The 24,778-nt window shown below is 46.9% G+C and overlaps 1 protein-coding gene across 1 annotated transcript; it reads right to left on the bottom strand.

Annotated features, from left to right (window-relative positions):
* Positions 1-1,298: 1,298 nt before the first annotated feature.
* MAPK1IP1L (mitogen-activated protein kinase 1 interacting protein 1 like) lies at positions 1,299-20,551 on the bottom strand. The gene is made up of 4 exons (XM_035102211.2): positions 20,360-20,551; positions 13,118-13,145; positions 7,897-8,601; positions 1,299-5,899 (listed from the first exon to the last, which is right to left on the bottom strand). The coding sequence occupies exons 2-4, from the start codon at positions 13,139-13,141 to the stop codon at positions 5,888-5,890; spliced, it is 741 nt and encodes a 246-aa protein (XP_034958102.2). The 5' UTR covers positions 13,142-13,145; positions 20,360-20,551; the 3' UTR covers positions 1,299-5,887.
* Between the last annotated feature and the right edge of the window lie 4,227 nt (positions 20,552-24,778).

Below are 24,778 nucleotides of genomic sequence, written 5' to 3'. Positions count from 1 at the left end.
GCTCCCTTGGCCAATAACGCGAGATGAGTGCCGCAACCCTAGAGTCGATCACAACTGGACCCAATGGTCAGGGGTCCCTTTACCTTTACCTCAGTTCTGTCTGCAGTGACCAGTGGCCAGGTTTTCCTGCAGGGAGAAGTCCCAGCTCTACACGGAAATGCCAGGTATTAAATCTGAGGCCTTCTATACGCAAAGCAGTTGCTCTGCTCTGGAGCTCTGCTTCTTCCGGGAGCAGGCCCCCTGCCTTCTGGGCCCAAATACTTTCTCTTGCTCTGGTCCGTGATGTGACACAAGGCAGGTGTGTTTCTGGGGAGATGGGCAACTTTTCGAAACAACCCAAATCTGCATTGACCGAACTAGATCACTGCACCGTAAGAGCTAAATTTTAACAACTGCTAATGCCCAATACCAAGATGAAGGTCTACCCTTCACTGTTGAGCATGCCGCCTTATGGAAGTAAACCGTGGGCAACTTCAACCCGCCAAGAGTGATGCCTCGATGCCTTCCACACGCGCTGCATCGGGTGGAATTAGAGCAGGACAGAGGCTGAAAGATGTGCTCTCAGCTCTCCCAAACCCACATTCCCAGCATGTTCTCACTCCTGTCTCAGCAACATCTACGCTGGCTTGGCCATGTCTGCAGAATGGAAGATGGCAGGATCCCCCTAGGACGTGCTCTGCGGGGAGCTGGCTTCAGGCACCAGGCCCACTGTCAGACCAATTCTGCGTTACAAAAATGTCTGCAAGCATGACACGAAGGCTGGCGACCTCAAGCCGGCCATGTGGGAATCCCTTGCAGACGACCACAGTGCCTGGAGACAGACAGACAGGTTGTATGTTCACAGCAGTGACCAGAGGAAAAAGGACTGCTTTAAAACTCTTGGAGGCAGCAATGCTTCTGAATATAGTCATACCTCGGAGGTCGAACGGAATCCGTTCCGGAAGTCCGTTTGATTTCCAAAACGCTCCGGAACCAAGGCGCGGCTCCTGCAGCCAACCAGAAGCAGCGACGGATGTTTGGGTTCCAAAGAACGTTCGCAAACCAGAACGCTCACTTCCGGGTTTGCAGCGTTTGGGAGCCAATATGTTCGTCTTGCAAGGTGTTCGACTTCCAAGGTATGATTGTATCAGTTGCTGGCCGCTGTGAGAGCAGAATTCTGGACTGGATGGGTCATTGGCATGATCCCGCAGACTCTTATGTTCTTAAGATAGGGTACTGGATTATTGTCATACAGCGAGGTGGGAGGCAGCTTTCATCACCTACGGCAGAAGCCCTTGGAAGCACTCTGAACACTGTCATCTTGAAAATACGTTTAATGTCCAATTGTATACAAAAAATGACAGCATTTTCAAAAAATATCAAATCCTGTATTTAAAGCCTCTTCACTACCATCATACAACAAATTTACCATCTAGAAAGAAATAATAATAATAATAATACAGCAGCAGGTGATATGGTCTATGCTTCAGAAGTGTGATTGCTTAATAATTCCATATTGTAAACAAATGCAGTTAAATATCCACCCCAGAAGCACAAGCCAAAAAACAAACAAAATCCCCAACCCCAAATTTCTCAGCAGTTTTTTCCTAAAAAAACAAAACAAAACCCCAACTCACAAAGTACAGATTGATACAAATTCCATTGCATAACAAGCATCAATTGGGCTAAAAACTGCTCACACTCGGGACAGAATGATTAAAAAGTTTTACTACACAGCATTGAACAATTGCCTGGGATGGTGGGTAGAGTCTCTCCCCCCCCCATTATTTATGAGAAAGGGTAGTCTCATGACCAGGGGGGTGCGAGCGGTCCAAGTAACATCAAGGGATAATAAGCAGAGGTGGTGAATCCCCAGGAAGGATGCCTTGTTCATAACCAAGTCTAATCCATTTTGGATTTTTGGGAAAAGCTTCCTGGAGGAGCCAAGCACAAAGATGCAAAATACATTTTGATTCTTCACAGGACTTCCATCTCCCTTGCATATACTGCTATGACTCTTTCCATATATACCCAGAAGAGAAACTTTGAGATATATATATATATGTATATACTCCACATGCGCACACTAGGAGTGAGCACAAAGAGAAGAAACACCATCGTGCGTCTGCAGTGGCACAACCGGAAACCCTCACCTGCCCCAGCTGCAACAAAACATCTCTCTCCTGTATCAGGCTCTGAAGGTGCACTTTCCCATAGTTTCCCCGAGACGGACAGATGCCAACCGGGAATGCAGCCCTTTTATCCATGTTACCGGAGAATCCTTCCCCACAGCAGGGTGCCTTCCAGATGCTTTGAACTTCCAACTCCCATCAAGCCCACCCACCCACCCCCAACTTGGGACTGACAGGAGTTTGGCAGTTCGAAACATCAGACAGGCACCTGGCTGAACCAGAGCAAGGCACCTGTCAACCGACTCCTATCTAGTCGCTGCTGGGTTTGGGCAGCGTTTCTGAGCGGAGTGGAAAAGGAAGAGAACGTGGAAATCCGGGCACAGGACCTCAGCTTTCAGAAACCGGGGCAGATCTCCCAAGGGTGTGTTTGTCGCTGACTGGGGTTCCAGCAACCTGCTTGTCCCTCTGCTCCTGCCCATTCCTAGCACCCCAGAACTATGCCAAAGTAGTGAATGGCTTAAGGGTGGCATCGTGCACAAACTTCCGCACAGAATCCAGGCTCTCTCTTTCTCAGCATGGCATCTGGGCAGAAGTTTAATAAGTGTGCAAAGCCCTGAATTCAGGTCTCATCCTCTTAACCCGGAACAGATGAAGCAGTGGCCAGCCAGCCCTTTCTGTCCAAGCTGCTTAGTCCAGTGTCTTAAGAAACAGCAACCCCCCCCCCGCTTCCTTTCCAGGCAGGGTGTATACTCAGCTCTCTCTTGGGCTGCAATCCTATACCCACTTACCTGGGAGTAAGTCCCATCAAGTTCAGTGGGGCCTACTTCTGAGCACACCTGCATAGTGCAGCAGAGCTGCATCGTATGCGGGGATTAGGCTCCAAAGTCAACACGCAAGGTGAAAACAGTGTATAGCCAAAACCACCTCCTCGTCCTGGCTGAGAGATCCCATCGCTTGTTTGCACTGGGCTTTGTGCCTCCACTGCCTCCCCAACACTTATGCATGTGCATGATCAGCAGGAACAAAAGGGAGGCTGGCCGAGACTTGGAAGGTCCTTACAGTTTCAGGTGGGATCTTAGCAGCTGCATTTGCAGGAGCTTCTGCCAAGCAGGTTGCAGCTGAATTCACAGACAATGTGGTGCCGCTCTTAAGTCAGGTCTACAGTCTCTCTCCTCTTCCTCTCCAGGCGCACCCCAAATCCTGCAGTCTCTACAGAAGGTCGGCATCAGGGTGGAGGCACTGAGCACACATTTGGATAAGTCTGTCCTATGAGCTTGAGGTTCGGCACAACTGCTCCAGCCTTGTGAAAAACTTCTTTATCGTTTGTTATTTCCAAGAGTTCATTTTTTTATATTAAAAAAAAGCACACAGAAGACACACACGTGGGTCGTCTCAGGCTGGTTCGTGGTTCACATCTCTCTCCTGCACACCTCAGAAGCTCGCACGCTTCGGACCTGGAACAGACCACTCCCGCCCTGTCCAAAACCTGATGGAATGGCAATTACGGTGAACGACTCCAAGTGCTAACGGTGATTCTGGGGCCTTTCCACAGGTCAATGCATGCCCACGCTTCATTTTAGCTTTTGTATACTATGGCAAGTCCCCGTACAGGAGAACAAATAGCTTTGCTGAATGTGCATGCGGGGGATGGGGGGGGATATTCTAGCACAGAAGCAGCACAGCGCACAGCCTTCAAAGAGCCATAGTAGAACATAAAACCAAAGGTTGCTTTTTTCTTTTTCTTTTTTTAAAGGTTAGCAGGACTTTTAATTCAGGGTTTACTAGGCTTGGAGTTCTTGACAAAACTGGTGGAGTTGGGGATGGAGAGGGGAATTGTCACCCATCACTAACCTCAATTACCACACCGAACAATATCCGATAGTTGCGGGTGTTGCAAAGTCACATACCACCGAGCAAGTCACAACAACAATGAATGTGCTAGCCGGGGGGGGGGAATGCATTCTCCCCTCCCCACAACCAAGAAAATACTTAGGCTTTGAATTTCTGGGAGGGTGCTATATCCCCATCAGAGAAGCGCAACATGGAAGGAAGGCATGCAGCCAAGGGGAAATAAACGCTTGCCACAAACTTACACAAGCACAAAGACCCCTCAATTCTACACACGCAGGTTTTTTAATTTTGTTTTTACTCCCCGTTCCATGTTCACTCCACAGCACAGAATCGTAGAGCCGGAAGGAACCCAAAGGGGAACCTAGTCCTGCCATGCTTAACCAGTTGTTGTTGCTTTTTTGCAGCCGCTAGAGAAGAACATCTTCATCCTCATCTCTTCTCTTTCATGAACTCAGCCTTGCAATTCTCAGGGGTGAGACACCAATGAGCAACAGAATGCCCTCCTGCAGAGCCGTTTCCTACTGATGGCTTCTAAATAGCCACTTGCCTGTGAAGAGTTAAGAACTGCCTTTGGAGGAGCAGGCAGAGGTTTGTTAAACAGACGACACAGCTGGTTTTGCAGGCGACTAAACTGTGGATTTATTTGCAAGGCTGCCCTGTCCTGCAACATTGCTGACGCCAACAGCAGCCAGATGAGCGGGAACGAACTCTGAGAAGCCAGAATGGAAGGGGAAAGTACACACACACACACACACACACACAGGCAAGTTAAAACTGCTGCTGCTGCAACCACTGCTCAGTGTTGGCTATACACAATTTACTTTGCTGAACCAAGATGGCCTGAGAACAGACTTCAGGAGACACCCCCAGCTGCAGAACGACCTTCCTATTTAATCCTGTATTAGACTCTGCTATCTGATTTGGGAACAAGAAGACCGCACTCGGGTGAAGAACTGTGCAACCGTGCTTTGTGGAGTTGTGATAATAAACACAATCGGTTCCCAAGTGAGGGCAGCAGTTATGCAAGGACCATGGGTTCCGGAGCAACTAAGCAAAGAAGAGGATTATTCTGGTCAGATTCCTGTCTCCTCCCTACAATAAACATTTTAATTCCATTTGAAGGACAAAAACAACCCAAAAGTTATCAGCGCTCGTCAGTCAACCCAACGGCAGTTTTAGTCCTAGATTGAATATATGGACCACCTCAGAGGGAAAAATCCATTCTCTCAATGAAAACTGTGAAGTCTAATTCGGCTGGCAGACTAGCCCCTCAGAATGATCTATCCAAACTGCCCAAACACCTACGGTGCAACGATGCTCACAGCTGCCTGCAGGAGCTAGACATAAAAGTGTCAGATCTAAATCTCTGCAACTACCGTATCTCCCAGAACATGGCTAAGATAAATTGAATGCGATGTTGAGAATTGCCTCCAGATTAACATGGCTTGGTTCTTTGCAGTTTGATGAGTGACTCGTAATGTGTCTAGCCTATTTGTCCAAGAATTTCTCCAGAATACACCAAGTTTGTTGAATTGACTTGACTTGAATAACCTGAACACACAGACACGAGTCCGGAAATGGCGATGGGTCCAGGCCTTCCATCAAATTCCTGGACTATTCTGGAGCAGTCCTAACTCACTGGGCAAACAGCCGCATATTCCAAGGTGGGGTCCTCACCTCCCAAGTAAGGATCGGGGGCAGCTGGGGCGTGTTTTATCCTAATTCACTGACAAACAAAAAGGTTACTTCAGCATTTGAACAGAGTCCAGCTTACGCAGAGTCCTCCTCCGTGCCTCAGGTGAGCAGGCAGGTGGTGAGCGAGCTCTTTGGAGACTCCAAAAGGTTACAGAAAACGAAATGTTCAACTTCTCTTGTAAATAGCAGTTGTAGGGGAGGAGACTGCACTTCATCAGCCCGGCACAAGTTCAACGGTAAGGCTGGGGGGAAAGATTAAAGAGAGAGAGAGGTGTCAGTCAGATTCTGCAGTTCCACGATCAAACTACAGAGGGTTTGCTCCAGGAGCCAGACGAAGGTTGGACAAATGCATTTCTCTCAACAGATCAAAATCTATATCCGAGTCTATTGTGTGTGACTGAGGCCAGTTTTTTTTATCTGTGTGGGGAAAGGACAGTGCTAGACAGGCAGCAGATGCTTTTTTCTTTTTTAAAATGATGCTAACCAGGGCTGTTCTTGCAGTTGACATAGAACATGCTAAGGGGATAGGAAATTGCACCCTCCGACCAACAGAAACAGGGTGGATAAAAATCAATGATTTAAAAAAAAAATATCCGATTTTTTTAATTTAAATCCGATTTTTTTGATTTATATCAGATTTTTTAAAATAAAATGCTTTTTGAGGAAAATATATTACCATCCAAAGGTTGTTCCATCATGAAATAAAGATTAGTTTTTTTATTATGTAGAATAAGGTTGTATATGTTTAATTTTTTGGGTAAATAAATTCCATTAATCCATTCACAATGTCATGCTCTTCCAGAGGTTTTTGTAAGATTATTGGGCAGTTTCTCTGCCTACAAGATATTATCACAGATGCTTGGTTTACTTTTGCAGTTCTCAAAACTGAATCTGACTCAACAGAGATCACATGCCTCTTCTTCACAGCAAAAATGTTATAACATGAACAGAGTTGAGAAAAAGACCTTAATCCTATTGTTCTACAAACCTATGAATACAGAAGCAACCCCTTCAGTGCTAAGTTTCAAGAAGTTCAGTGAATAGAATAGAAACAATATTTTTCTGATTGTTTGGAGTGGACAGTATTTAAGTTTTTCATGTGTAGGCTGGGCTGACAGTCTAAGTTTCTTAAAATATATATATTTTGTTTTTGTTAAGCCAAATTAGTTAACAAACATGGATGTTTGTTTAAGCAAATAACATATGCTGTAATGTTATTGTTTCAGTTGAATAAATCTATTTAAATTGTAATTATTAAGGTATTGATTTTTTTCTCCTTCCTAAGTACAACAGTAAAGTTATCTAAGTATGAATGATTAACCTATTAAACTGGGGATAAAAAACTAATATGAAAAGTTGTTATTCTAAAAATCTTCATCTACTTGCATATTAAAGTTATACCAGCAAGAATTAGTCTTTATGCAGAAAACTATGATTTAAATCAAGCCTTACTGACTAGTGATTTGAATCGTGATTTAAATCAGTTTGATTTAAATGAAATCCACCCTGAACAGAAGCCATGCCTGGAGGCTCCCTGGTTTTTAGACTGTTGTCACCCACCAACGGGTTTCTCTCCTGAAGCATAAGGGCCCTAAACTTGACTCACTGAAATGCACAGAAGAGGCTACGATCTGCACCTAGCAATGCACCCAGGGCTATTTCCCACCCCCAACAGCAGGCTGCTGCCCATTGCTGGCTACAGTGGGGATGTTCTCCCTCCCCTGTGGGAGCTGCTAGGATGCCAGCTGCGTTGGAATCACAGGTGGGGAGGGGGCTGTGGCAATCAGGCCCTGCTGTCAGGATTCGCACAGGCATCTGGTTGGCCGCTGCGAGATGATGATGCAGGGCAGGCCAAGACGCTACGCGTCAAGAGGGCACTCCAGAAAACACCCCAAGATTCTTTGTGATACGCAGGAATTCCTAAGACAAGCTGCCATGGAAAAGCTTCTCTTAGAAGATCAGGGAGGGAGGGTTACTGTTTTGACGTTTCTGTTTTGACTATTTGCGTTTTTATCTTGTGAACCGCCCCGAGACCTTTTGATGAAGGGGCTGCATATAAATCTAATAAGTAAATAAATAACCCAAATAAATGGAATAAGGAAAATAAAGCTTATCAAACTAAAAGTTGCAATCCAACAGCTGCCCCTGAAGAGGTTCGCTGGCTCTGATGAAGCACAGCAATTGGGGGAAGGACATTTCTGAAGGACTATTAGAAGAAGAAGCAGCTTGCTGTACTCACATGAAGGCCCCCCGGCATGGACGGAGCTCCAGCGGGCGCAGGTGGCACTTGGTAAGGATTCGGCGGTGTTGGGTACAGTCCTGGAGCCGGATAGGACCCTGTGGGCGGGGGAAATGGGGCTGGCGGCGAAGGCCCCCATGGTCCAGGGGGGACGGCGCCCCACGGCACTGTAGGAGCGGCCCCCGGTGCCTGGGTCGGAGTGGAATACGGCCCTGGGGGTGGGTACGGCACACTAGGCGCAGGGTACTGACCCCCCACAGCGGGGCCCCACCCTCCTCCGGCAGACATGGACCCCCACGGCCCGACGGCGGCAGGGGGCGCGGCCGGCTCTGCTGGGCCCCCGTAGGGCCTGGGGAGTTCTGGGAAGGACATGCTTGGAGGAGGGTACTGCCCAGGTGGGGCAGAGCCCGGGGGCGGGTAAGGGGTGCCGGGAGGGGGGCAAGCCGACCCAGGAGGAGGAAAAGGAGCAGGGGCTCCGGGGGGGAGGGAAGGGTACATTCCCGTGGGAGGGGGTCCAAAAGGCACGTTGGAGGTGGACGTGCTGGGAGGCAGCCCCGACATTGCCGCGGGGGGAGCGCTCGGTGGGTTGTTCCAGGGGTTGGAAGCTGGCCAGGCTTGGGGGGGCTGGCCGGGTTGCTGAGCAGGTTTCGTGTTGCCCAAGGAGGCGTTCTTGGCAGGAGACGTGTCCGGCAGAGCATCCGCCAGCTAGGAAAACAAAACACCGGGTGAGACTCCACCCCTGTTGCTACTCCACCAGAGGAGCCAACATTTTATCATCACCACCACCATCTCTGGTATCAGCCACATACGAACCTCTCATCTCTCTCTAGACTGTTTGGATACCCTCCTTGCTGATCCCATCGAAGGACACCAGATTCAAGACATGGGTGAACTCTCTGTGCCTTTTCACAGCAAATTCTCTGCCAGTGAGTCCTGACCCGACTCTGGGGTGGCCAGCTTCTCACTGTGACCCACCAATATTACAGCACCTCCGCTTTATTGTTCTTTAAAGAAGGTTAAGGCGATCAATGGTAAACTCTTAAGTACAGTGGTACCGCGACCTACGAACGACTCGACAACCAAATTTTTCGACTTACGAATGGGGGTAATGGCCGCATGCTTATGAATGTCTCGACATCCGAAAGGAAACCGCGGCGGTTTTAGATAGGGATTTTTCGACTTACGAATTTTTAGATGGGGTTGCTTCGACTTACGAATGTTTCCGTTTCCAATGCATTCCTATGGGAAATTGCGTTTCCAATGGCGTTTTTCGACTTCCGAATTTTTTGACCTACGAAGGTGCCTTCGGAACGGATTAAAGTCGAGGCACCACTGTATCCCAGTAAAACCATTTCCAAGTTAACATGTAAGCCGGGTTAAGTGTGCTTTTCTCAAATTTCCCCCAGGTAAGCACTGTTCATTATTAAGGCGGGGGGGGGGGGGGGGAGACTATTTATACAGCTTGGAAATTTTAACAAAGCACTTTTAAAGTGTTGAAATATATAAAATAAAAAATGTCCAGTAGCACCTTAGAGACCAACTAAGTTTGTTCTTGGCATAAGCTTTCGTGTGCATGCACACTTCTTCAGATACTGTACACTGAAACAGAAGTCACCAGATCCTTATACAGTGGTCCCTCGACTTACGAACTTAATCCGCTCCGAATGCACATTTGTAGGTCGAAAAGTTCGTAAGTCGAAAAGCAGTTTCCCATAGGAATGCATTGGAAACAGGTTTTTTTGTGCAAAACTCTTTATCAAGTGTACTTTAAAGGCATGCAAACTGCACAGCAACATTACTTTTCAACAATAAACATTTACAACAGCACTTTATTATTTTTGGGGGGGACCTGATGCAGGTCACTGCAGTGCTTTTCAAAGACAGGCAGGCACAATGAACATGCCTCGGCCAACATTTTAAAGCATCACACACCTCAGCTTTGGAACATGTTAAGGACACAATTCTAAGGCAGGCCCTCTTCGAAGGAGCATGCCTCACCCTCAAGTTACATTTCTTTACACCACACACCTCGACTAGGGAACAGGAAAACCAGGAAATGCAAACTGCAAACAGCAATGAACTTTTTAATTTTGAAACCAAAGAGATCATTTCTGGGAAGAGGAGGCAGAGGGCGACAACTGGGAAGAGCAGCAAGGTTCTTCCTCCTGCCTCGCCTGCTTCACCACAAACCGGTCCAAGGTCTGCTGCCTCTGTCTCTTGTGGAGCATTGCTCGCCATGGGGCAACGACCACATTATCAAAGTGCTCCACAGCTTCCTGGGCTGCAGCCTGATCCTCACTGAGATCGTTCACAAAGGTCTGCAGCTTTCCCCACAGTTTGCAGGCCCTCTTATAAGACGACAAAGGCAACTGCCTTGGCTTTTCCTCCTGCTTCTCAGGTGTGTGCTCCTCAGGCATCTTGGTCTCCTCCTGTGTGGTGAAGGTCCTCCTTGGCATCCTTTTCCGAAAGAGGCCCGTCTCATCGCAATTGGAGACCTGCTCCGGAAGGTAGCCCTCAGCAGTCACGGTCTCCAAGAACTCCGTGGCGAATTCTTCCGCTGCAGCCAGATCCGAACTTGCAGCCTCTCCGTGCCGGACGACGCTGCGAATACCGGACCTCATCTTGAATTTCTCAAACCACCCGCGGCTTGCCTTGAACTCTTCGTGCGAAGTTCCTGGCTGCTGGGCGATCAGGTCAGCATGCAAGGCCCTGGCCTTGGCACACACAAGTGCCGAAGTCACAGTGTCCCCTGCACGCTCCTTCTCGCGGATCCACAGCAGCAGCAACTTCTCCACCTCGTCCATGATGGCAGAGCGCTTCTTGGTAAGGATCGTGACACCCTTGGCTGTCTCACGACCCTTAATCCTCTCCTTGTCCTTGAGGATGGTCGCAATGGTTGAAGCACTCTTGCGGTACTCTCTTGCAAGGTCCACCACTCGCATGCCTTGCTCATGCTTGCGGATGATGCCCTGCTTGACCTCCAAGAGAATCAGCTCCCTCTTGCGCTTCCCGGACTCTGCTGGCTTCTTTGGTGCCATGACACCACAAACACTAGGAAGAAGAAAAAAACATCATTAGGATCCTGAAGACAAAAGAGCAGAAAGCGCACTTTAACATGGCATGGAAAAAAGTTCAGCTTAACCAGACATGCAATTTAGCATCAAGTTGCAAAGAGCAGAAACCAAAAAGAACTCTTAAAACAGCAGAAAGGCCAGAAAGCAAAAAGGAGCCTTAAACCTGCTCAGAAAACCTAAACAAAACCTCATGGCCAGCCTGAAAAATTTAGCATCAAGGTGCAAGGACCACAGGCAAAGAATTTTTTTTTACACATGGCATGGGGAAAAGGGCAATTAAACCAGACATTCAGTTTAGCATTAAAGTGCAAAGACCACAGGCAACGAAAAAATAAATAAACATGGCATGGAAAGAACACCCCCTCACACACACAAGACCCACCCCACAACCCCCACAGTAAAGAGAAGGAAAATCAACCTACCTTTCCAGCAGCAGAGAATTGCAGGAAAAAGAAACTCCAACACTCTCCAAGCAACTCCAGCTGGCTCCAAATCTCTCTCTCTCCCTCCGCCGCTCCACACCTCCTCACTCCACGCCTCATACAACCCACAGAGGTCTGGAAGCATGGCACAGGGGTTTTAAAGCCTCTCATACGCAAAGCGCCATGGGAGAAGCCGTTTTCGGGGGGGAAATATTCGGGAAAATTCGTAAGTCGAGGGAACCACATTTAAAATTCGTAAGTCGAGGAAACCGCATCTAAAACCGCCAACGGTTTTTCGTTCGGATGTAGAAAAATTCGTAAGCATGCGGCCATTTTTTCCCGTTCATAAGTCGAAAACTTCGGATGTCGAGTAATTCGTAAGTCGAGGGGCCACTGTATATAGTGGGAGGGTGGGGTTTTTCATTATAACTTAAAAAGTGTTGTTATATCTGAAGAATCTGAAGTATGCATGCACACGAAAGCTCATAACAATGACAAACTTAGTTGGTCTCTATGGTGCTACTGGAAGGAATTTTTTTATTTTGTTTTGAATACGGCAGACCAACACAGCTACCTACCTGTAACTAGAAGGGTTGTTACAGTAACAATTGTACTTAGTCAGGTTTCTGTTGATTTGGGGCACTGGGAATTTTTCTGGGAACCCACATAGCTTACTGGTGGGTCACAATTTGTTCAGGCCCTTTCCAGTCCATGGTTGCCTGCCTATTCTCTCTCTCCCTCCACTCCACATTTCTTCCGCTGCCGATGTCGCCTCTGCCTTGCAATTTGTCAGGATGTCTCCAAGGTTTAGGCCTTGCCTTGCCTTCTTCAGAAAAGTTTTCTTAAACCTTATGCCTCCTCTTATCAAGCTCCTACCACACGCTTGTCAGGTGGACAATCTCAACCTCTTCCCCCCACCCCACAACAACGCAGGTTATAGTCCCAGTGGGCAGAGATTAACCACCAACATTGTGTGGGATGGGGGAGGTTAAGTGCATTTACAAAATGAAGCAGTCCAACCGTAACATTCAAGGGTCAGCATAAAAAGCTATAGCATCTTCATGTGCTTCGTTCCCCCCCAAAAAATTCAGCTCTCAGGTTTGCATTGGAATACACACTGTCATTTGTTCAAACATCTGAATTCTTCTCAATGCAATCACACATTGGTTGCAACCAGGGTGGATAAAATCAATGATTTTTTTTTAAAAAAATCAAAACAATCAGTTTTTTAAAAAATTATATTGGATTTTTAAAATAAAACGCTTCTGGAGGAAAAATCTTTCTAAAGATAGTTTTCTATTTAAGTTACATTATAGTCCAAAGGCTATTCATCAGGAAATAAGGATTTGTTTTATGTTTTTCATGTGTGCCCAAAACTCAGTCTAAGTTTTTTTTAAAAACAAACAAACGGTTTAACCACATCTGTTAACATCTATAATGTTATTGTTTTAGTTAAATAAGTTGTTTAAACAGTTAACTTATTAAGCCTCACAGTAATTTCATAATTATCTGTCTATGTATTTCTAATAGTATAACCAAATCAGTCATTTTTTATTTAACTGTAAAAACTACTCTGAAAATTTATTATTATTCCAAAAATGAAACCTTCATGTGGTTGTAAATATTAAGATTATACCAGCAAGAATGAGCATTTCTGTAAAAAAATGATTTAAATCAAGTCCACCCTGGTTGCAACTTAGAAAGTAGCCAAGTTGGAAGACTTACCGAGAAGTCGTCAGCAGCTGACATTTTCCTATAAAAGAAATAAATGAGATTGGTTTAATGCAGAATTTCAGACTACAGCAGGCATGTAATTTAGACGGAGCACATTTTGGTGAACAAATGAGAGTTCTTGAAGTGCATATCATCAAGACTTTGCATGCTCAGCCAGCTTCACCATCAACTGCGCTCCTACAAAGCACTACAGTCGTACCTTGGTTGCCGAAAAGAATGCGTTCCGGGAGTCTGTTCGACTCCTGGAATCGTTCAAAAACCAAGGTGTGGCTTCTGATTGGCTGCAGGAGCTTCCTGCAGCCAATCGAAAGCCGTGCCGGACGTTCGGCTTCTGAAAATCATTCGAAAACCAGAACACTCACTTCTGGTTTTTGATCGTGTGGCAGCCGAAACGTCCAGCAACTAAACCGTTTTAAATCCAAGGTACGACCCTATTTGAGAGTCACAGCCTGCAGCAGCCACCGTATCGGTGCCATCAGCGTCAGTATTATTATTAATGGGACTTATCAGTCACTTGTTACCAATGGTATATTTAAAAACATAAATACACAATATCATAAAAGGAAAAGGAAGAAGTCACATACAATAACATTTGTATAAATCAAAACAACCCCACCCAACATTGGTGTTGTTGTTGTTTAATCATTTAGTCGTGTCCGACTCTTCGTTACCCCATGGACCAGACCACGCCAGGCACTCCTGTCTTCCACTGCCTCCCGCAGTTTGGTCAGACTCATGTTCGTAGCTTCGAGAACACTGTCCAACCATCTCATCCTCTGTCGTCCCCTTCTCCTAATGCCCTCCATCTTTCCCAACATCAGGGTCTTTTCCAATGAGTCTTCTCTTCTCATGAGGTGGCCAAAGTATTGGAGCCTCAGCTTCACGATCTGTCCTTCCAGTGAGCAACATTGGTAGCATCTTGTAAAACCACAAATCATCTTATTGGTTGGACCCGCTAGACGCAGTGATGGCCAAACTTGGCCCTCCAGCTGTTTTGGGACTACAACTCCCATCATCCCTAGCTAACAGGACCAGTGGTCAGGGATGATGGGAATTGTAGTCCCAAAACAGCTGGAGGGCCAGGTTTGGCCGTCACTGTGCTAGAGTATGATAAAAGCAGCTGCTGCCTATTTCTGCTGGATAAAAAGGTCCTATATCACTGAGAATGAAAAGGGCCCCGTGTTAGTACAAGTGATCAGTTGAAGTGAGCACCTATTGCTCATTTGAGTCCTAGGAGACACCATCCCCAGTAAAAGATTCTTATTAAGACCCCTGAATAAGGACTGAGTCCCCAGTCAGGAAGAGCATCAGAAAAGAAAAATAATGGAAGCATCACAATACACACACACGTCAGAAGAACAAACTCTCCAGGTCAAGGTAGCCGGTGCTACCCGTGTTTAGCAAGAAGTTCTGCCTTTAAAGGCAAGTGACACAACTGCGCCAGTAAGTCTGCTGACGACACATCAGCTATTGGGCCAGCATTCCATTTAACACTGAGCAATACATAATTGCATGCCTGCAATTTGCAGCGAACTATTCCCAACCTCAGAACCTCTGCCACCCCTGTTCCTGAGCATCTGCCGCTGCCATTTACCCCTGGCTTAAATGCTGCACAATAACTTGAGAAAATTCTACCCCATCTTTCTTCCCCAGAGGAAGTGTTTAAAATGTACAACGAGCACAATCAAACCATGAGCTAAACGGTTAAGTTTCAACCGTAAAATCAGTAATCACAACAGGCATCCAGAAAGGCCAGCAGATCAGAAGGGAAAACAACAAAAGCCAATGATCCTCCATCCATTCAGCTTCCCTCAAAAGCCTCCCTAGAGATCTGGGTCTTCATCTGGCACCAGCCGGCATAGAGCAGTGGGGTCATTTGGCTCTCCCTGGGGAAGGCACTCCAAAGAGGAACAACGGAAGAAACTAAGGCCTTGGGCCCAGTTGCCAAACCAGAAAACAATGCCTTATACAGTATATTATGTTGAACAGAGGATGCAGGAGGGCACATAAGGGAGGTAGCTGTTCTTAAGGAACCCTTAATTATAGTTAAGAGCAGGAGCAGATGCTCCCCCCAAATTTAGCATACCCCTATTTTCCACGTGATCCACCCGTTCTGGTCGTCCTAACGTAACTGGGGTAATGAGGGATCCAGAGAAGAGTGGCAAATCCATCACACTAGCAGCAACACAGATGAGCCCCATTGAATCCCCTGATGCACAGGATGTCCTACAACACATCCAGAACAATATCAGGTACCCATAATATCAGAGGCAGTCTACTTAGGAATACTACTTGCAGGGGAAATGTAGGTAGGGGTGTCTGCGGTTGTGCCCAGGTCTTGCTTGTGGGCTTCCCATGGGCATGCAGCTGGCAGCTGTGAGAAAAGGATGCCCTTGGTTTGACGCAGCAGGAATCTTCTTGATCAGGCATAGGAAAACCCCAGCCCTCCAGATGTTTGGGACTACAATTCCCATCATCCCTAGCTAACAGGAACAGTGGTCAGGGATGATGGGAACTGTAGCCCCAAACATCTAGAGCAGGGGTCAACAAACTTTTTCAGCAGGGGGCCAGTCCACTGTCCCTCAGACCTTGTGGGGGACCGGACTATATATATATATTGGGGGGGGATGAATAAATTCCTATGCCCCACAAATAACCCAGAGATACATTTTAAATAAAAGGACACATTCTACTCATGTAAAAACATGTTGATTTCCGGACCGTCCGCGGGCCGGATTTAGAAGGTGATTGGGCCGCATCTGGCCCCCAGGCCTTAGTTTGGGAACCCCTGATCTAGAGGGCCGGAGTTTGCCTATGCCTGTTCTTGATGCTCTTAATAGGTAAAAGGTAAAGGAAAAGGACCCCTGGACAGTTACGCCCAGTCAAAGGCGACTATGGGGTTGTGGCGCTCATCTCACTTTCAGGCCGAGGGAGTCGGTGTTTGTCCGCAGACAGCTTTCCAGGTCATGTGGCCAGCAGGACTAAACCGCTTCTGGTGCAACGGAACACCGTGACAGAAACCAGAGTGCACGGAAACACTGTTTACCTTCCTACCGCAGCAGTACCTATTTATCTACTTGCACTGGTGTGCTTTCAAACTGCTAGGTTGGCAGGAGCTGGGACAGAGCAGCGGGAGCTCACTCCGTCGCAGGGACCGCCGACCTTGCAATTAGCAAGCCCAGGAGGCTCGTGATTAAGACCACAGCGCCACCCGCGTCCCTGATGCTCTTAATATCTTAACTGCAGCAGAGGCACTTGTGCTAGATACAAATATTAGCTGGGACAGAACTCTTGGCAGAAGGCTCCGTTCTTATTCACACTTGCATGTGTGTGTGTATAACATTTCTTTCTTCTGGGTTTGTATCCAATGTTGGTCCTACTCAAAGCAGAGCCACTGGAACCTGTGGGCAGGGCAATCTTATGTCCATTAATCCCAATGGGTCTACTCGGACAACAGCAACCCTTAGCTTCCAAGAAGGGAAGCAGGGAAGCAACAGACATACTGAATTACTCTAGTAGAGGAGTGGTATCCAAGAGTTATTCCTCCCTCCCCACCCTGATCAACACTCAACAAAGCCTAAAAATAGAACTGCTTCTCAGCACTAATTGTCGGCTTTGATGACCTCTGTACTGCCACACCCATGCCATGAATGGGGAAAGGGAATGGAGGAGAGAGGCAAGACCTTCAAGCCAGCTGCTGACTAAGCCCTGGATTGGCACAGCTATGACCAGAATGACAGAGATGCAAAGGCCCTTGGTACTAGTTTCACAGCCGCACCCACCAAGGGAAGCCGGGAATTCTGCAACAGTGAAACTGGATTATAAAACAAGTTGCACACAAGCGACTGAAACTAATTCAGCCTGGCTGCACAACTTCCCCTGGACTTTTGGATACTTTTCTGGTAGGGACGTGTTAGTGGGTTGGAGGAAGTGCTCAAATAAGGCACGGGCAAATGAAATCTGAGAGAACAGGGGGACAGTAGCAAGCTAAGCTCCCTTGTTGATCAGACCAGGAAGCAACCCCAACAAAGTTTTGACCTGCTCTGGTTTAATCCTATTCCAAGAATCTTCTTTGCTGATCTGATCCTTTGGTCAGAGCATAGGGCTGGGTCAATCACTGTCTCATATCCTTCAGCCCATAGCGTGTCAAGACTAATCTGAATTCTGACGGAGGCCATGTTCAGACATAATAATGAACTATGGGATGGAACCTGGACAAGTCTCAGACTGACACACAGCCTTCCTCCCCCTGCCCCACCCCAACCATAAGGAGATCAAAAGCCTTTGCCTCCATTTTCAAATAGCCACAGTTTAGTGGTATGTCCAACCCACAAGTTAATTTTAACTATAGTTTACTGAAGCAAGTAAGATTCATAAAGCAAGGATTGAAGTTTGTCTGTTTCAGTAAGACAACCCACAGTTTGCTTGGGTTAGAACAAAATGCTAAACCGTGGTTTGTTAGAAAAAGAAGCCAAAGCTTCTGAGGGAGAGGGAGGGAAACATGTGATTCTGATGCATTCAAAGGACCAACTAGCCAACCCCTTCACAACAGCTAATCATACCTACCTATGAACAAACGATAGCGTACAGTATCTGGAATCCTGTGTTATTCTTCTTATCCGCAAATTGTCTTGCTGCTGAAATCTCAGCAGGCAAAAAAACAGAGCTAAATTGTCTCAATTCCCTCATGGCTGTTTAAATTGTTTCATTGTTGGCAACCATTTGGCACCACTTCACTAGAAGCAAAACAGCACTTGTGATCAACTAGTATTTCCAGAGGTAGTGCAGTTCCAGCTTTTAAGTGCCCCATTAAACCTTGCCCTACAAAATAATCTTAGGTGGAAGGAATCATCCTAGCAGAATGGAAAACTGTGGTCAGCTATTTACGTAAGAACCATGATGATGGGGAAACCCAGCCAGATGGACGGTGTATAAAAAATAAATTATGATTATGATTATTATGTCACAAACCCAAATAAAAAAATATGGCAGGGGGTTGGACTGGATGGCCCTTGTGGTCTCTTCCAACTCTATGTTTCTATGATCAACATGCTGCATTATTGCTTAAACATACTGACCCCTAGGGAATGGGAGGGAGGGAAATACCATCATTTAACTGGAAACTGTTTTTGAATAAGCCATTTCTCGAAGTGCCAGAACACCCTACGCCCGAAAAAAACCCTCAGTTAAGTGATATAAGACACCTGAGGCCCCCCCCCACAATTTGATGTGGAAGGAGGGGAGCATTTCCCATCTGATTTGGTCCTAGAGATGCAGAATGCTGTTGCTTTGGTACAAAAAGCATTACAGAAACAGAGGTACTTTAGACGTCTACTGAATGTTGCAGTAGGGATCCGCAATCCATACGGTGTACGTTAACACAATTTAGGTCTCTGGAGTATGTGTGCACGGCGACAGCTTGCTTTCCAGCTTGCCACAGGAGTGCAAATATTGATTGTGGGCCTCCATGAAGTTTATGAAGTGTATGGTCCTCTAAAGCTTGTGTGTTAACAAACAGCAAAGCAAGAGGGCGTACCTGATCTTTATACACACACACACTAAAGGGCATGCCAGAAGAGAAAACGTTTGCTTGTTCATACATAAAATACAGCCATTCTTTAGGTATCAGAGAGAAGAGCGACATGGAGACCTGTGATGGTACAGCTGTAATTCTAGAAACGCTCCTTTTGCAGCAGAACTCACTAGCATTTTCTTTCTAGTAAACATGGCTAAATTCCAAGCCCCACAGCTGCAACATCTCATTTACAATTGCCAGCAACACTTTGTATCATTGTTTTTAGTCTTGATGCATGAGAGTGGCTTTGGTTTTTTCCTAGATGGAAACTACTACAGTACTACTAATAATAACTAATTAAATTTATATACTGCCTTTCATCCAAGGATCACAGGATGGTTTACACAAAAATGCGTCACATAATAATAAACAAAGCAATATCCCCCAGTTTAAAAGTCCCAAGGCCCGGGAGAAGAGCAATGTTAGCACTTGGCACCTAAAGATATGTAACGAAGGTGCCAGGCGAGCCTCACTGGAGAGAGGATTCAACAAGTGGGGAGCCACCATAGAAAAGGCCCGTTTATAGCGTAGTCGCCCTCCAGACCTTTCGTGGAAGGGGCACACGAAGAAGGGCCTCAGGTGATGATGATCACAGGGTCTGGATCAGTTCATATGGGGAAAGGTGGTCCTTGAGGTACAGTAAACCCGCAACTTATGTGGGGGTCATCTTTTGGGGATTGTGCCGCCCTAAAGCCAAAATCGTCTATAGTCAAAACACACTGGGTTCAGTAATAATAATAATAATAATAATAATAATAATAATTTTTATTTATACCCCGCCCTCCCCAGTGAGAGCCGGGCTCAGGGCGGCTGACATCAATAAAATTACAATAAAACATAAAAGAAAGAAAGAAAAACAATTGATTAAAATGCAGATTAAAATAAAATTTAGATTTAAAAATTGTTTTAAAATGCAGCCTCATTTTAAAATGGCCCAAATCAAAACCCAAAGGCCAGGCGGAACAGCTCCATCTTGCAGGCCCTGCGGAAAGATGTCAAATCCTGCAGGGCCCTGGTCTCCTGGTTCCACCAAGTTGGGGCCAATACTGTAGGGGGGGTGGGTTTGCCAAAGTCTGTGTGAAGGTGAATGTTAAATCTGCATAAGTTGTGGGCTTACTGTATTGCGGTCATGAGCTGTTTAAGGATTTATAGGCCATAAACAGCACTTTGAATTGGGCCCGGAAACTAATTGGCAGCCAGCACAGAATTTTTTTTTTCTTCAATCTGCTCTCATAACAATGGGAAGGCATCCTCATTGAAACATTGCCAGACATTCCAAGCACAGAGACAGGGCTGTGGTTTGTGGCAAATGGTGATATTCAGGGATTCCCACACACTAATCAGCTGTAGCTTACTTGGTCTCTAAGGTGCTACTGGAAGGAATTGTTTTGTTTCGTTTCGGATAATAATAGTAACATTTCGCCGTTCCGGTCTTAATTTTTTTGGAAACCGCTTTGAGGTGGCTTTCCGCCCTATGACCAGGCGGGGTCCAGATTTCATGAAGCAAATAAACAAAGGGATGGGGGATCCGGAAGGGCGAAGGGAGGCTGGCGCTACCGGGCGCCCCTCTCCGTTCCCACCAGGGCCGCCCCTCCCCCCTCACGAGACGCGCCCCTCCCCTCCCTCCGGGCCCCTTCCCCCTCCATGGCGGGGCCTACCTGAGCGCGCGCGTCGAGGAAGTCTCGCTACAGACGCCGCCGCTGCTGCTTCTCCTTCTCCGCCTCTTCCCTCGATGCCCTTCCTGAAGCAGGCGGAAGCGGAAACGAGCCTCGTTCTCGCTCTCTCCTTAGCCAGCCGGAAACGGAAACGAGCCTCGCTCCCGCGTCGCAAGGGGGGAGGGGAGGGGAGGGGGCAAGGAGCCGCGCCTGATCACGTGACGCTGCCCCGCTGCCTTCGCCACTGAGCAGGCGCGGAGTTGAGCTCCGCCCCCTCTTTCGAAGAAGTCGCTCGAAGTCTCTCCCCCGCCCCTCGCCGCGGCCACGTGACGGCAGAAAAAAAAACCCGCTCTCACCCATGCGCCGCCGCTGCCGGAAGAGGTAGAGTCTCTGTGGTGCCCCCTGCTGGCGGGAAGAGGGAATTGCACGTATCTCGGGTGGGCCGGGGAAGTTTCGAACTCAGCACCTTGAGTGATACTTTTTAAGAGCTGCGTGTGTGTGTGTGTGTGTGTCTAGCCATCTCTCTATCTAAAATATAATCGTGTGGTGTGTGTCTATATAATATGTGTGTGACAAAGGTCCGTATAGTTAAAGCTCTGGTTTTCCCAGTAGTGATGTATGGAAGTGAGAGCTGGGCCATAAAGATGGCTGATCGCCGAAGAATGGATGCTATAGAATTATGGTGCTGGATGAGACTCTTGAGAGTCCCATGGACTGCAAGAAGATCAAACCTCTCAGTTCTGAAGGAAATCAGCCCTGAGTGCTCACTGGAAGGACAGATCCTGAAGCTGAGGCTCCAATACTTTGGCCACCTCATGGGAAGAGAAGACAAAGATGGAGGGCACAAGGAGAAGGGGACAACAGAGGATGAGATGGTTGGACATTGTTCTCGAAGCTGCGAACATGAGTCTAACCAAACTGTGGGAGGCAGTGGAAGTGCTCTGGTCCATGGGGTCACGAAGAGTCGGACACGACTAAACAACTAAACAGCAACAACATATCATAGAATATGTGTCGATATATGTACGGTATGTATTGTTGTGAACTGCCTTGAGACCTGCGGATATAGGGCAGTATACAAATTTTATTATTATTATTATTATTAATAATAATAATAATTAAAGGGGTTGAGAAACCCCTCTTTTATTGTCCATTCCGTATCGCCCAACCACTGCCACAGTGTCTTTTCTCCTGGCAGAGGAGCAGGTGACAGCAAAGGTTGCAAGGTTTCTTAGCTGGGGCAATCAGAATAAGGTCCACTATCTGACCGCTGATTCAGGTGTTATCTGGCCCCTGTGGCAGTTTATTTATACAGTAATCCTAAAAAAGCTCAACAAGTTCAATCCTTAAAAAAAGCTGAACAGGTTTGTTCAGCCCTCACACATTTTCACTTCATCAAATCTGGCCCTCTTTGGGCACCCCTGGGGTTTGGATGGCTGCTTTGAGTCCTATCAGGGAAAAAGGTGGGGTATAAATAAATAAATATATAATAACAACAATAATATTAAATAAAAAATTCCTTCCAGTAGCACCTTAAAGGTAAAGGGACCCCTGACCATAAGGTCCAGTCGTGACCGACTCTGGGGTTGCACGCTCATCTCGCATTATTGGCCGAGGGAGCCGGCGTATAGCTTCCAGGTCATGTGGCCAGCATGACAAAGCCACTTCTGGCAAACCAGAGCAGCACATGGAAACGCCGTTTACCTTCCCGCTGTAGCGGTTCCTATTTATCTACTTGCATTTTGACGTGCTTTCGAACTGCTAGGTTGGCAGGAGCTGGGACCGAGCAACGGGAGCTCACCCCGTCGCGGGGATTCGAACTGCCGACCCTCTGATCAGCATGTGTGTCATTGGTATGAGCTTTTGTGTGCATGCACACTTCTTCAGATACAAAAGCTCAAACCAATGACAAACAACTTAGTTGGTCTCTAAGGTGCTACTGGAAGGAATTTTTCTATTTTATTTTTTGTTTTGTTTTGACAGCAGACCGACATGGCTACCTAACAATAATAATAAGTAAAATGAACCATGTTGGCCCCAAAAGGGGTAAACCCGAAATCAGCACAGCTGGGAAAACTTCTGGAACAGACAAAAAATTACCATACTTTTTGACCTGTTGGTTGATACTAATAAACAGTTGCTCATCTCTGCATTTCAGAGTCTTTCAGGCAGCACAAGACTCTTGGCATCAGATGACAAATCTGGTCCAAGACGCCCTTTGATAGCTCTGGCTGGTACTGTATAGCGCTGTCTGCTGCAGGACAGAGACCTTAGGCTCTCTCATCCATCTCTCTGTGTCTCTGAGTCTAGACTGCTGCAATTAAGCCCTTTGTGGAGCTGCCCAAAGAGACAGTTCAGAAATAGCAAATACCTGGTCCAGAATGCCACCGCCTGACGTGTGTGGGTTGGTGTGGTCATATTTCATTGAAATTGTGTTATTGATGATTAGCAGTGTGCTTCCGGTCCCTTTAAGCCCACTTTGACCTAGATATAGCGCTAAATGGTGCCGTTCTGGGATATCTCGGTGCTTGTTCCCAGATGAACTTCCCTGTGGCTTGAGATCATCTAAGAAAGCCGAGAGTTACGTACGTACATTCCCCCTTACAGGAAGCACAGCATTCTTCCTTGGTCCCTTGGAGCTGTGGAATGCCCTCTGCTGGGCCGTGCGATAAAAAATGACACAACTTTGCATGACTTTTCCACATGCGGATTTATATTGATAGATGCAAAAAAAAAAAAAAAAGGAAATAATTACAATTGTTGAAGGTAAGGAGCGTATGGCTCCTTCCCTTCTGGCGTTCCACAGGCGTGGGCACAAAGCACTCTCATTTCAACATGCCATCAGCCAGCAGGAAAAGGAAATCCAGGCTGATAATTGCATTAATCCCTGTTGCATTAAGTGTATTAATAATGATGCGCTCAAAGCTTTTTGGATGGAGGGGGAGGGATTTAATCCTCAAAGAGCTGCTGCTCATTTTCATGAAACAAAGTGAATGGAATACAAGTACACTTGGCAATAGGGGCAGTTTTGTACAGTGGCTAGAGTTTTTGACCTGAGCCATTCCTGGTTCATGACACAGTTTGCTGTGGGATATTCTCACTCTTTCAGCCTAACCAACTTTGCAGAAAACGGGAAGAGGACAAGAAGCATGGAATACATATTTTAGACTGGTCAGAATCTTGTTTATTTCATGCTTTGTAAACTGCCTGTTAATATTATTATTATTATACCATCCCTCTGCTGTGACCTTAATAATAATAATAATTTATTATTTATACCAGCCTCTCTGGGTGGCTTCCAACAGAAAAATAAAATACAATAATTTATTAAACATTAAAAGCCTCCCTAAACAGGGCTGCCTTCAGATGTCTTCTAAAAATCTGGTAGCTGTTTTTCTCTTTGACATATGATGGGAGGGTGTTCCACAGGGCGGGCGCCACTACCGAGAAGGCCCTCTGCCTGGTTCCCTGCAACTTGGCTTCTCGCAATGAGGGAACCGCCAGATGGCCCTCGGTGCTGGACCTCAGTGTCCGGGCAGAATGATGGGGGTGCAGACACTCCTTCAGGTCTACTGGACCGAGACCATTTAGGGCTTTTAAGGTCAGCACCAACACGTTGAATTGTGCTCAGAAATGTACTGGGAGCCAATGTAGATCTTTCAGGACCGGTGTTATGTGGTCCCGGCGGCCAATCCCAGTCACCAATCTAGCTGCCGCATTCTGGATTAGTTGTAGTTTCCGAGACACCTTCAAAGGTAGCCCCACGTAGAGCGCATTGCAGTAGTCCAAGCGGGAGATAACTAGAGCATGCACCACTCTGGCAAGACAGTCTGCAGGCAGGTAGTGTCTCAGCCTGCGTACCAGATGGAGCTGCCCTGGACACAAAATTGACCTGTGCCTCCATGGGCAGCTGTGAGTCCAAAATGACTCCCAGGCTGCACACCTGGTCCTTCAGGGGCACAGTTACCCCATTCAAGACTAGGGAGTCCTCCACACCTGCCCGCCTCCTGTCCCGCAAAAACAGTACTTCTGTCTTGTCAGGATTCAATCTCAATCTGTTAGCCGCCATCCATCCTCCAACCGCCTCCAGGCACTCACACAGGACCTTCACTGCCTTCACTGGTTCTCATTTGAAATAGAGGTAGAGCTAGGTATCAACTGCATACTGATGGACACCCAGCCAAACCCCCTGATGATCTCTCCCAGCGGCTGCATGTAGATGTTAAAGAGCATGGGGGAGAGGACAGAACCCTGAGGCACCCCACAAGTGAGAGTCCAGGGGTCTGAACACTCATCCCCCCACCACTACTTTCTGAACACGGCCCAGGAGGAAGGAGCGGAACCACTGTATGACAGTGCCCCCAGCTCCCAACCCCTAGACGATCCAGAAGGATGTTATGGTCAATGGTGTCAAAAGCCACT

The sequence above is a fragment of the Zootoca vivipara genome, chromosome 1 (genome assembly GCF_963506605.1).
Source record: "Zootoca vivipara chromosome 1, rZooViv1.1, whole genome shotgun sequence".
NCBI classification, from domain to species: domain Eukaryota; kingdom Metazoa; phylum Chordata; class Lepidosauria; order Squamata; family Lacertidae; genus Zootoca; species Zootoca vivipara.
This window is presented reverse-complemented; position numbering and strand designations above follow the sequence as displayed.